Source organism: Loxodonta africana, chromosome 12, assembly GCF_030014295.1.
Source record: "Loxodonta africana isolate mLoxAfr1 chromosome 12, mLoxAfr1.hap2, whole genome shotgun sequence".
Taxonomy (NCBI): Eukaryota; Metazoa; Chordata; class Mammalia; order Proboscidea; family Elephantidae; genus Loxodonta; species Loxodonta africana.
The window spans coordinates 77,409,646-77,422,526 of NC_087353.1; the positions used below are offsets into that span (position 1 = coordinate 77,409,646).

General features: G+C 39.4%; 1 protein-coding gene across 1 annotated transcript in view; it reads left to right on the forward strand.

The window, feature by feature from the left end:
* Nucleotides 1-12,881, forward strand: part of LOC104846752 (phospholipid-transporting ATPase ABCA3-like) — a 160,954-nt gene that overhangs the window by 53,385 nt on the left and 94,688 nt on the right. Inside the window, exon 10 of the mRNA XM_010598550.3 lies at nucleotides 552-686. Within this exon, the coding sequence (XP_010596852.1) occupies nucleotides 552-686 (135 nt within the window). The remainder of the gene's footprint in view (nucleotides 1-551; nucleotides 687-12,881) is intronic.

Genomic DNA, 12,881 nt, shown 5'->3' on the forward strand with positions numbered 1-12,881 from the left:
TTTTCATAATACATTGTAAGCCCTCCGATATACATAAATATAAATAATCTCTTGGTCATGGCCTGCAACCCCAAACTGTATAAATTCTGCCTTTTCCAGCCAAGCATTTCATGAAAGACTGAACTCAGGGCATAAAGAAATGAGTATGTGGTGGGTCTTTGAACGCCAATGAGGAGAGGTTTAGTTATATCCCATATCTAGGCACTGACCCACCTGCTTCATTTCCTGAGTTAGCCCAGATAGCTTAGAGTTAGAACCATAGACAAGGGGGGACATCTAAATCTTGCCTTCCCTTCTCAATCTTTTCCCTTAATGCCATTGGCTTTTATATGGCTCAGAGAAGTGATATAATACTTTTCACTATGAGATCATTTTGGGGTTATAATTTTAATAGAATACTTTGTTTTTATGCCCTGGGCATTCAAATGATAGCCAATTGTCTCCAAAATTAAATCCCAAGAAAATTCCTGCAATTCATTGTAATACAAAGCAAAACAGGCGAAGTATTTTTCAATGCCATCATGGTGATGATATTTTTATTCCCTTCTTAGCACTCTTACTGGTCTGGGGAACCATCTGAGAAGAATAAAGAAAAAATCCAATTTTATGAATCAGTTCAAAGCCAGTATTTTGAGGATGAACCTGCTAACTTGGTGGCAGGTATCCAGATCAAACATTTGTGCAAGGTATTGTTTCACAGGTCTCACTTTCTTGATGGTTCCTGAAATTTAGTTTACAGTTAATGGTAAATGTTTGTTACTGAAAATACCAAGAAAAATAATCACATACTAATAAAAGGTAATAGACATCATGTTTCTTTGAGAAAAATCCAAATGAAATTTATGTAATATATTACAAAAAGCTACATCTTTCCTTTTTCTTCAAAATAGAATCAGGTTTTCAATAAACTGTAATAGTATCTACAAATGTTCTTGTTTTTAAAAGTTGAGCCAAAGTGGATACAGTATGTGAACATTAATTTTTTGTTCACAAATATTTATTGTTGCTTGAAACCACTAAGTTTTTGGTAATTTATTACTCAGTAATAGAGAACTAAAATAGGTGTTGGTACCTGGAAGTGGGATGCTGCCACAACCAAAAACCTAAAAATGTGGGAGTTGACTTCGTACTGGGTAGAAGTTGGAAGAACCTTGAGGAGAATGTTAGTGAAAGCCTAAAGGGCAGATGGTTAGCAGAAGCCTGATGTCTTGGAGGTAGCTACCATTGAGAGGTTAAAGGAAAGTGAGGAAAACGTTATTGAAAACTGGAGGAAAGAAGAGCCTTATTATGTCGTGGCAGAAAGTTTATCAACACTGTCACCTGTAGTAATGTGGAAAGCCAGATTGTTGAAGGAATTTCCTGGCTGCTTCTTGTTGCCTTGTAGTAAAATATAGTATAGGTGAAAGGAGAGAGAGGTAAGCTAAAGAAAGAACTGTGAAAAAAGGAAGGATCCAGATATTGGTTTTGAGAATTCCCATCCTCTGCAGATGGCAGATGCTGTTAAAATTAAGAGTTGTCTTCCAAGCAAAGATCAAGTCTAGAGGATTGTCAGAAAAACATGGTCTAAAGTTGAAGCCAAGTTGGTGACTGAAAAACACTTTGTTTCAAGACCTCAGGAGGATCTAAGGTGGTGCTTCAGAGAGCCATTCAGTGGCACAGTAGGGATTCTAACAATCTAAGGGCATTTTTCCTCAGGAGCCTGAGCAGAAACCCAAGGTAGAGAAGGGATTATCTCAAATATATTTGTGTGTGTGGCTCTTGTGCCTAGAGTGAACCCAGTGTCTTAAAGAGAGTTATACTGGAAGACGTACCACCAGCTTGTACCTAAAAGGACAGAGACAGTACAAAACGATAAGAGGCTTTTGAACCACCAAACGTCTATAGGCAGAAATAGGTTGAAAAGCTGAGCTGCAAACATGGGCTGCTTTTTATGGCAAAGGAAGGATGACTCAGAGACTGGAACCAAGAGCCTGGAGGGTAGAGGTGAGATCGATGGAGAATTATTCTCTGGTCTTGTGTCCTAACCAAGGAATTGACAACATGTTGCCTTGGTGGATATCAGAAATTCTGTGGATCAGTGACACCTGTGTGCTTCATGTTTCCCCCTTTTTTGAATAGGAGTATGTGTAGTGGTTAACCTACATTTATCCCACAATTTTATTTTGGGTTTTTGTGTGTGGAGGGTGAGGGAGGAGGGCTGATTTCTTGAATCTTTGGGTCAGAGTTATTCTGATCAAGAGGAATTGTACTTGAGGAGGTGTTATCAAGAAACTGTAATAGAAGAGTCTCATTCACACCTGGACCTGATTTAGGTGATACTCCTGAAGTTTGAGCTGATGCTGTCAACATTTGAGACTTTTGTGGCACTTGGGAACAGGTGAAAATATTTTGCAAGTGGCAGGAATACACATCATTGGAGTCAGAGGGGGGACTATAGTAGCCAGCCATCACGACGGCTGCTAAGAACGCTCATGGTATTTATACCCATGTGTAGTCCCTTCCCACACTGAATAGGCCTGACCTGTGTGGTCCGAGGAATACTGTAGAAGTAAGGGTACACGACTTTCAAAACTAGGTAATAAAAGGCATTGTGGCTTCTGCCTTGGTCTCTTGAATTGCTTACTCTGGGGGAAACCAGCCACCACGTCATTCAAGCTGTCCTTTGGAGTTGCTTGTGTGGACAAGAACTGAGGCTTCCAAAAAGCAACCAGTACCAACTTGCCAGCCATGTGAGTGAGCCTTCTTGGAAGAAGTTGCTCTGGTCTCAGGCAAGCCTTCAGATGATTGCAGCACAGGTCAGCATCTTCAGTGCAGCCTCATGAAGGACCCTGAACTACTTCTACCCAACTGGACTACTATATTTTACAGTTGGGCCTAGAAGACATTTGGAAAAAGGAATGTGCTAGTGAGAGGAACCCCGGCATCACTGAGAACTGTTGACAGTAGGAGATGCTATTATAGGATTGGACTCACTGATAACAATGGAGATGATAGAATTCCAAAATAATAGAGGCTAGGGGATGACAAAGGCAGAATAAAGTATTCTAATAAGTGGCCAGTTTGTAATAGCAGTCAGGAAGTGCCTGATCCACAAATGATAGTAAATGAAACATAGTTTCTTTGTGGCAAGATAGATGGCCAGCCATTGAGGGTATTTCTGCAAATCATACAACCAGAAGAAAGGAAGGATTGATCATCAGGAGGCGGAGGACAGGTGCCCGATACAAATTCATCACCTGTTCTGTAGTTTTCAGAACCTATACTCATTTTCTGAAGGAGAGACTGGGTTGCTGGGAGTAGATCCCTGCACTACCACAGGCGAAACACAATAATTACCTTAGTACTTCTGCAAAGAGACATATCACCACTAACTTGGGTAACCATACCCAAGGACTCAAAACATCATCATAGGCCCATTGCCAAAGTGGGGTCATTTGTAGGCAAGTTAGGAAATGGAATTATGGCCCTTGTCTGGTTTATAGTGGGCACACTGGGTCCATGGGCTCACCTGATAAGCATTTCCACAGTTGCCAAACATATAATTGAAACAGGCATACTTGGTAGTTGCTATAACCAAGGTAGTGGCTCCCTGACTCTGGAGTAAGAACTGTTGTGCTAGGAGAGCCAAGTAGAGTATTCTGAACCTGCTTACCTCCACAGGCCAAGATGGTAAATAAAAAACAATATCACATTCTGGGGGAGTGGTAGAGATTAAGGCCACCTTTAAAGACTTAAAGAATGTATGAGTCCTGGTCCCCCTCGTATCTCCATTTAACTTACTCTTCTGATCTCTGCAAAAATCCATCTGGATGACTCCTGAAGGATGACAGTGGATCTACCACAAGCTCAAGCAAATAGTAGCTCCAGTTGTAGCTGTTGTGTCAAATATGGTATCCTGTCTCCGAGGAGATTAACACAGCCTAAGGACATGATATGGTACCATTGACTTGGCAAATTCATTTTTTCCATCCCATCAGAAATGCACAGCAAGAGTATACATTTATTTATTTGCCCTGGGCTATAAAAACTCCTTGGCTCTCTATCCTAATACAATCTGAAGGGATCTTGAATGACTGTATATTCTGCAAAATACATCACTCTGGTCTACTATATTGATGAGATTATGTTAATTGGACCAGATAATAAGAAATGGCAAGTATGTTAGAGGTTTTGTAAGACATATACATTCTGAGGAGAGGGTGGATAAAGTCAATAAAGATTTAGTGGCTCACTACATCAGAACATTTTTTAGGGATAAAATGATCTGGGACATGCCAGTATATCTTTTCCAAAGTAAAGGACGAATAATTGTATTTTATACCTCCTAGCATGAAAAAGGAAGAATAATGCCTGGTAGATTTCTTTGGAATTTGAAGGCAACCATACACATACTCTACAACTGGAGATACTGATTTGGCTCCTATACCAGGTAACACTAAAGGTTGCCAACTTTGAGTCAAATCTAGAGCCAGAAAGGGCTCTACAGAAGGTCTAGGCTGCAGTACAAGCAGCTCTGCTGGCAGGATATTATAACCCAGCTGACTCTATGGTATTAGATGTATCATGCTGGGAGAGTATGTCATGCTGATTTTATGGCAAGCTTCAGTGGGAGAATTACAATTCTGACCTCTGTGGTTCTGGATCAAGGCCATGCCATCTGCAACTGCAGCAAATAATTATATCTTTAAAAGAAGCCCTAGAATGCTGTTGAACCCTGGTAGAAATAAAGAAATTGACCACGAGATACCAGGTAACCATGTGTCCAGAACTGCCCATCATGAGCTGGGTTCAATCAGACACACCAGGTCAATAAAGACAGGCAAGGCCAGCAGCCATCAATCATAAGATGAAAGTAGTACATTGGAGATTGAACATGAAAAGAATCAGAGGACATAAACAAGTTGACTGAGCAGGGACTCTAGATCCCCATGTCATCCACCACTATTGCATCAGTGATTCTCCCTCAGCTCATACCTATGGCCATATTGAAGTGTCCATTTGACTAACTCTCAGAGGAGGAAAATGTCTGAGTTTGGTTCACAGATAGCACAGCTGGCACGTGGATGAAAGCCAAAAAATGATACATGGCTGCCCCAGAGCCCCACAAAAGTGTAGCCTTGAAAGGCAGCACTGAGGGAAAGTGCTCCCAAAGGCAGTACTTCTGGCCATGCATCTGGTCATCCACTTTGCACAGATGGAGAAGTGGCCCCAGGCCACTGAACTCATTGACAATGGCAAATATTCTGGCTAGTTAATTAGGGGCCTAGAAGGAGAAAGATTGGAAGATAGGAGACAAAGCGTTATAGGGTACAGGCATGTGGATGGACCTATAGAAATGAGAACAAGGTGTGAAGATCTTTGTAAGGCATGTTAACATCCACCAGAGAATATGTACCACAGAATAAGTGCTAAATAATCAACTAAGTAATCAAGTAGGCAGAATGATTCAGCCTCATGACAGCTCACCTTTCATCAGTGATCACGGTACAGATAGCTGTGGTGGCAAGAAAGCAGGATAGACTTAACAACATGGGCTCTCACTCACCAAGGCCAACATTTACTGCTACACTAAATGTTCAACATGTCAGCAACAGTATGATGTTGAGCACCATTCCTCAAGGAGACCAGCCAGCCACTTGGAGCCATATTGAGTACACTGGACCTTTTCAATTCATTTTGACAGGGCTTCAATTCGTTTTTAATAGGAACCAATACTTACTCCAGGTGCTGTTTGCCTTTCATGCCTGCAGGACCTCAGTCAACACCCTATCCCAGGGTTTAAACAGTGTTTAGTCCATTAGCATGGGATCCCACACAGTGTTGCATCAGACAAGGGGACTCACTTTGCAGCAAAGGAGGCAGCAATGAGCTCATAACTGTGGAGTGTGCTGGTCTGTTAAATACATTCAGATGCAGTCAGTTCAAGGGAGTGATGAAATGGCCTCCTGAAGGTATGTGAGGCACACTCTTGAAGACAATAACTTGTGAGGATTAGGTGACATCCTCCAGGATGCAGTATACAAAGTAAATCAGTGATCATATAGTACTGTGTCCCCAACAGCTAAGATCCATGTTCAAAAACCAAGTGGTGGTCTTACCAGTACTCCCAGTGATCTACTTAGGAAATTTATGCTTCTTGTCATTCTAACTCTGAGCTTTGAGAGATCATGATACCCAAAGGGAGAATGCGTCCACCGGTGGACACACCACCATTCCCTTTGAACTGTATACTGGTTGCCCCTCAAGGCACCTTGGACCTCTTGTGCCAGTGGACCAGTAGGCAAGAAGAGGAATCATTCTGGCAAGGGTCAATTTACTCTGATCATCACGAAGTAGATAGGATGACTATTACATAGCGGGGACAGGGAGAAATACATTTAGCATCCTCGTGATTCACTTGGATGTCTCTCGGTACTCCCTTGCCCATTTTAACAGTAAATGGACAAGTACATCAGTCACGCTGAGAAGTGCTCAGTAACCTCAGGATGAGGGTCTGGGTCATATCCCCGGTAAGCAATCTGGACCAGCAGGGGTGTCACCCGAGGATGAGAGAACTCTGAAATGGATAGTAGAGGAGGAAGATGATGAATATTAGTTGCAGTACCAAGACTAGCAGCAGAGGGCTGTAATTCATCCTGTCTCTAAGATTCTCATTGACAAGTAATCCCTTAGAGTCCTGGAATATCAGCTTCCAGAGTTTACATGAAGGAAGAGTATTCAAGCAATGCAGGTATTAGACTGGATATTATATTACCCTGCCCAGCTACAGCTCTTGGCTGGAAGACTTATACCGGTAGCTACAGCAAAGGATGTCATTAACACTTCACTTGACAGCCCTCAGCTGTCACTTTCTTTGTCAATTACTTTAGCTGAAGAGAGCCACCTCACCCAAGCTCATGTTGCTTCTTGGGACAACCTAAATCCAATGACTGGTCAATGTGGAGGTATAAAGGCCCTGTCCCCTCAAGTTGGGAAAACTCTGAAGGGCCGTCTTTGTCTGAGACCCCCTTGTGGGGCCATCTGAGGCCTTGGAGTAGCTTCACTGCAGCTCGTCTTCACCCTCTGCTCAGTGGTCCTTCCATTCCTTCCCTCCACAGTGCTAATCTTGAGAGTGCTCCTAAATAAACTTCCTACATATTAATCTTCTAATGGAGTCTGCTTCCTGGGATCCCCAATCCGCAGTAGGGACCTCAGAGCTGAGACCAGAATGATGAGAATGAGCCAAATATTTGAAAAGCTAGGCACAGAATGGTCAGTCAGAAAAAGACATTAAAAGCTCTGAGGTGGGAAGGAGTTTTATATGCTGAGGAACAGAGAGGATACAAAAGATAAAGTGAAGGAAGCAAGAATGAAAGAGTGATATGAAATAAGTTTGGAGATGTAAGCATAATGCAAATCATGCAAGGCATTGTAGGCAATGGTAAAGTTTGGATTTCAGTTTTTAAATACTGGGGTCTCATTACAGATCTTTAAGGAGGAGAGGAACCTGATCTGATATATTTTTTAAAAAGACTTCTAGCTTCTGTGAGGAATATGAGTGGAAAAAGGAAGGCAAGTTAGAGGCTTTTATAGTAGTCTAGGTAAGAAATGATGTCAGTGTGGACTAAGCGGGCAGCAGGACAGAAGTACAGAGATTCAGAATATATTTTGGTGTAAGAATTGGAAAGACTTGCCGATAAATTGGATATGTGAGTGGGGGAAAAGGAGGAAACTAACGTGGCTGTTGGTTTTGAGACTTGAGTAACTAGGTAGTGAATGGCATCATTTATGAATATTGGGAACGCTGGGGGAGGGTTTGGGGTTTGTTTGTTGTTTGTTTTTTAACATTTAAAAAAATTTTGGTGACAGTGTATACAACCGAAGACACCATTTCAGCAATTTCTACATATATAATTCAGAAACCCTAGTTTCATTGTTCAAGTTGTGCTACCATTCTCTATATCCTTTGTGTTTAAATAGACGTTATTTTTTAGAGCAGCTTTAGGTTTACAGAAAAACTGTGCAAATTATAGAAACTTCCTATACAGCCCCTCCCCCCTGCACATTGTTTCTGCTCTGGTCACCTTGCATTCCTCTGTTAACATTTGTGACAGTTGATGAACCAATGTATTGACACATTCTTAACTGAAGGTCCATACTTCACCTTAGGGTTCACTGTTTCTGTTGTATAGTTCTATGAGTCTTGACACATGCTTAATGCCATGTGTCCACCATTACAGTCTCATACAGAATAATTTCGCTGCCCTAAAAATACCCTGTGCCCTACCTATTCATCTTTATACCCTCCCTCTGACCCCCAGCAACCACTCATCTTTTCACTGGCCCTATAATTTTGCCTTTTCTAGAATATCATGTAATTGGAGTCATAGAATATACCTTTTTCAGACTGGCATCTTGTACTTAGCAGTACATGTCATAGAATATCATGTATCATGTAATCATGAATATCATGTAATTGGAGTCAGAGTATACCTTTCTCAGACTGGCATCTTGTACTTAGCAGTACACATTTAAGTTTCTTCTATGTCTATTCGTAGCTTAATAGCTCATGTCTCTTTATTGCGGAATAATATTCCATGGTATGGATGCACCACAGTTTGTTTATCCAGTCATATATTAAAGGACATCTTGGTTGCTTCCAGTTTTGGCCGTTATGAATAAAGCTGCTTTCATCACTCGCGTGTTGGTTTTCATGCGGACATGGACACTTGGGTAAAATACTTAGGATCATGATTGCAGAATCGTATGGTAAGCCTATATTTAGCTTTGTAAGAAACCGCCAGACTGTCTTCCAAAGTGGCTGTATCATTTTGCATTCCCACCAGCAATGAGTGAGAGCTCCTATTGCTTCAGTCCTCATCAGTGTTTGGTTTTGTCAGTGTTTTGGAATTTAGCCTTTCTTTTTTTTTTTTTTTTTGTGGAAACCCTGGTGGCGTAGTGGTTAAGTGCTACGGCTGCTAACCAAAGGGTCAGCAGTTTGAATGCGCCAGGCGCTCATTGGAAACTCTATGGGGCAGTTCTACTCTGTCCTATAGGGTAGCTATGAGTCGGAATCGACTCGATGGCACAGGGTTTGGTTTTTTTTTAATAGATGGGTAGTGATATCTGATTGTTTTCATTTGCAATTCCTTAATGACATATGAGGAGCCCAGGTGGTGCAGTGGTTAAGAGCTCGGCTGCTATCCAAAAGATCAGCAGTTCAAATCCACCAGCTGCTCTTTGGAAACCCTATGGGGCCGTTCTACTCTGTCCTATAGGGTCGCTAAGAGTTGGAATCGACTTGATGACTATGGGTTTGGTTTTTTTTTGGTTTAATGACATATGATGCTGAGCATCTTTTCATGTGTTGATTTTCCACCTGTATATCTTCTTTGGTGAGGTTTCTGTTCAGGTTTTTGGTCCATTTTAAAATTAGGTCGTTTGTTTTCTTATTGTTGAGCTGTAAGAGTTCTTTGTATATTTTAAATACAAGTCCTTTATCAGATGTGCATTTTGGAAATATTTTCTCCCGGTCTGTGACTTGTCTTTTCATTCTTTTAACAGTCTTTCACAGCACAAGTTTATAATTTTAATGAAGTCCAATTTAACAATATTTTTCTTTTATGGCTTATACTTTTGATATTATACCTAAAAAGTCAACACCAAACCCAGGATCACCTAGATTTTCTGCTCTGCTGTCTTCTAGAAGTTGTATAGATTTGCATTTAACATTTAGGTCTTTGATCTATTCTGAATTAATTCTCGTGGAAGATGTAAGCCCTATGTCTAGATTTTTAAAAATTTTTGGCATGTTGTTTCAGCACCATTAGTTGGCAAGATTGATTCTCCATTGAATTGCCTTTGCTTCTTTGTCAAAGATCAGTTGACTGTGTTTGTGTGAGTCTATTTCTGGGCTCTCTGTTTTGTTCCACTGATGTATTTGTCTGCTTCTTTGTCAGTACCATACTGTCTTGATCACTGTAGCTTTATAGTAAGTGTTGAAATTAGGTAGTGTCAGCCTTCCAACTGTGTTCTTCTTTAGTATTGTGTCTTAAGAGTACTGGATTTTGTGAAATGCTTTTTATGCATCTATTGATCTGATCATATGACTTTTCTTCTTTAGTCTATTGATGTGATGGATTACATTAATCGATTTGTTAATGTTGAACCAACCTTGCGTACCTGAGATAAATTCCACTTGGCCATGGTGTGTAATTCTTTTTGTACATTGTTGGATGTGACTTAAGAATATATTGTTGAGGATTTTTACATCTATGTTCATCAGAAATATTGGTTTGTAATTTTCCTTCCTCGTAATGCCTTTGTTTGGTTTTGGTATTAGGGCAGTGTTGTCCTAGAATAAGTTGGAAAGTGTTTGTTCCCTGTGCTTCTGTTTATTGGAGGGATTTGAGAAGAATTGGTTTTAATTCTTCTTTAGATGTTTGGTAGAATTCATCAGTGAAATCTTCTGTGCCTGGTGCTTTCTGTTTTGGAAGGTTATTAATTATTGCTTCCATTTTTGTGTCTTTCAAGGAATTGTTCCATTTATCCATGTTATTAAAATTGTAAGCATAGAGATCTTCATTGTATTTCTTTTATATCCTTGTAATGTTTATGGGGTCAGCCATAATGGTACCTCTTTCATTTATAATATAGTTATTTGTGTCTAATCTCTTTTTGTCTTGATTAGCCTAAGTAGAGGTTTGTCAGTTTTATTGCTTTTTTTTTTACCCCCCAAAGAAACAGCTTTTGGTTTCATTGATTTTTTTCCTATTAATTTCCTTTTTTCAATTTCACAATTTCTGCTGCGATTTTAGTTATTCCTCTTTTCCTGTACTTACTTTGAATTTGATTTTTCCTTCTTTTTTGGGTTTCCTAAGGTGGGAGCTTAGGTTATCGATTTTAGATATCTCTTCTTTTTAAATATACACATTTAGTGCTACAAATTCCTAAGTACTGCTTTTGTTGTATCTCACAAATTTTGGTAAGTTATATTTCCATTTTCATTTATCTCAAAATATTTTTTAAATTTCTTTTGAGACTTCTTTGACCTATGTGTTATTGAAGTGTTTTATATAATCTCTGAATATTTTGAGATTTTCTAGCTATATTTCTGTTATTGATTTCTAGTTTAATTCCATTGTGGTCGGAAAGCATATTTTGTATGATTTCTATTCTTTTAAATTTGTTAAGGTGTTTTATGGCCCAGGATGTGGTCTGTCTTGGTGAATGTCCCATGTGAACTTGAGAAGAATGTGTATTCTACTGCTGTTGGATAAAGTATTCTATAAATGTCAATTAACTTCAGATGATTGATGGTGCTGTTCATTTACTGTATCATTTACCGGTTTTCTGCCTGCTGCATGTGTTAATCACTTACTGGGGAATGTTTAAGTCTCCAGCAGTAATAGTGGATTTGCCTATTTCTCCTTGCAGTTATATCAAGTTTTTGCCTTCTGTATTTTGATGCTCTGTTCTTAGATGCATACACATTAAGGGTTGTTAGGTCTTTTTTGAGAATTGGATTTTTATCATTATGTAATGCCCCTCTTTATCTCTGATAATTTTCCTTGCTCTGAAATCTGATTTGTCTGCAATTAGTATAGTTATTCCAGCTTTCTTTGGATTAATGTTAGCATGGTATATCTTTCTTCATCCTTTTACTTTTAATCTACCTGTGTCTTAATACACAAAGTAGCTTTCTTGTAGACAACATATAGTTGGGTCCTGTTTTTTAAACCACTCTGAGAATGTCTGTCTTTTAATTGGTGTAATTTAGAACCATTCATACTTACAGTGATTATTGATCTAGTTGAATTAATATCTACCATGTTTGAACCAATAAGCAACATCATGATAAATGGAGAAAATATTGAAGTTGTCAAGGATTTCATTTTACTTGGATCCATAGTCAGCACTTTGGAAGCAGCAATCGAGAAATCAAGTGATGTGCATTGGGCAAATCTGCTGCAAAAGACATCTTTAAAGTGTTAAAAAGCAAATATGTCTCTTTGAGGATTAAGGTGCACCTGAACCAAGCTGTGATATTTTCAGCCGCCTCATATGCATTCAAAAACTGGACAATGAGTAAGGAAGACTGAAGAAGAACTGACGACTTTGAATTATGGTGTTGGTGAAGAATACTGAATATACCATAGTCTGCCAGGAGAACAAACAAATCTGTCTTGGAAGAAGTACATCCAGAATGCTCTTTAGAAGCAAGGATGGTGAGACTTTGTCTCACATACTCTGGACATGTTATCAGGAGGGACCAGTCCATGGAGAAGGACATTGTACTTAGTAAAGTAGAGGGCAGCTAAAGAGACGAAGACGCTGAACAAGATGGATTGACACAGTGGCTGCAACAATGGGCTCAAGCATAGCAGTGATTTTGAGGGTGGTGTAGGACCGGGCAGTGTTTCGTTCTGTTGTGCATAGGTTCACTATGAGTTGGAACTGACTGAACCGCACGTGACAACATTTGTAACTATTTTCTATATGTTGCCCTTGTTCTTTGTTCCTTTTTTAATTCTTCCCCTTATTTGTTGCCTTCTCTGGTTGTATGATTCCATTTGCTCTCCTTTCTTAGCATATAAATCATAGTGATTTTAAAGTGTTTTTATTGGTTACCCTAGAGTTTGCAATATACATTTACAATTAATATAAACCACTTTTATATAACACTGTATCACTTCACAGCACAGATACTAATTTATTACAGAGTATTCCCCATTCCTTCCTCATGTCCCTTATAACATCTCTGTCCTTCATTTCACTTAACCATAAGTTATAATCATCAACACATTATTGCTGTTGTTATTTTAAACAAATTGTTATCTGTTAGATCATTAAGAATAAAAAAAAAGATTTTATTTTACCTTCATTTTATTTCACTCTTTCTT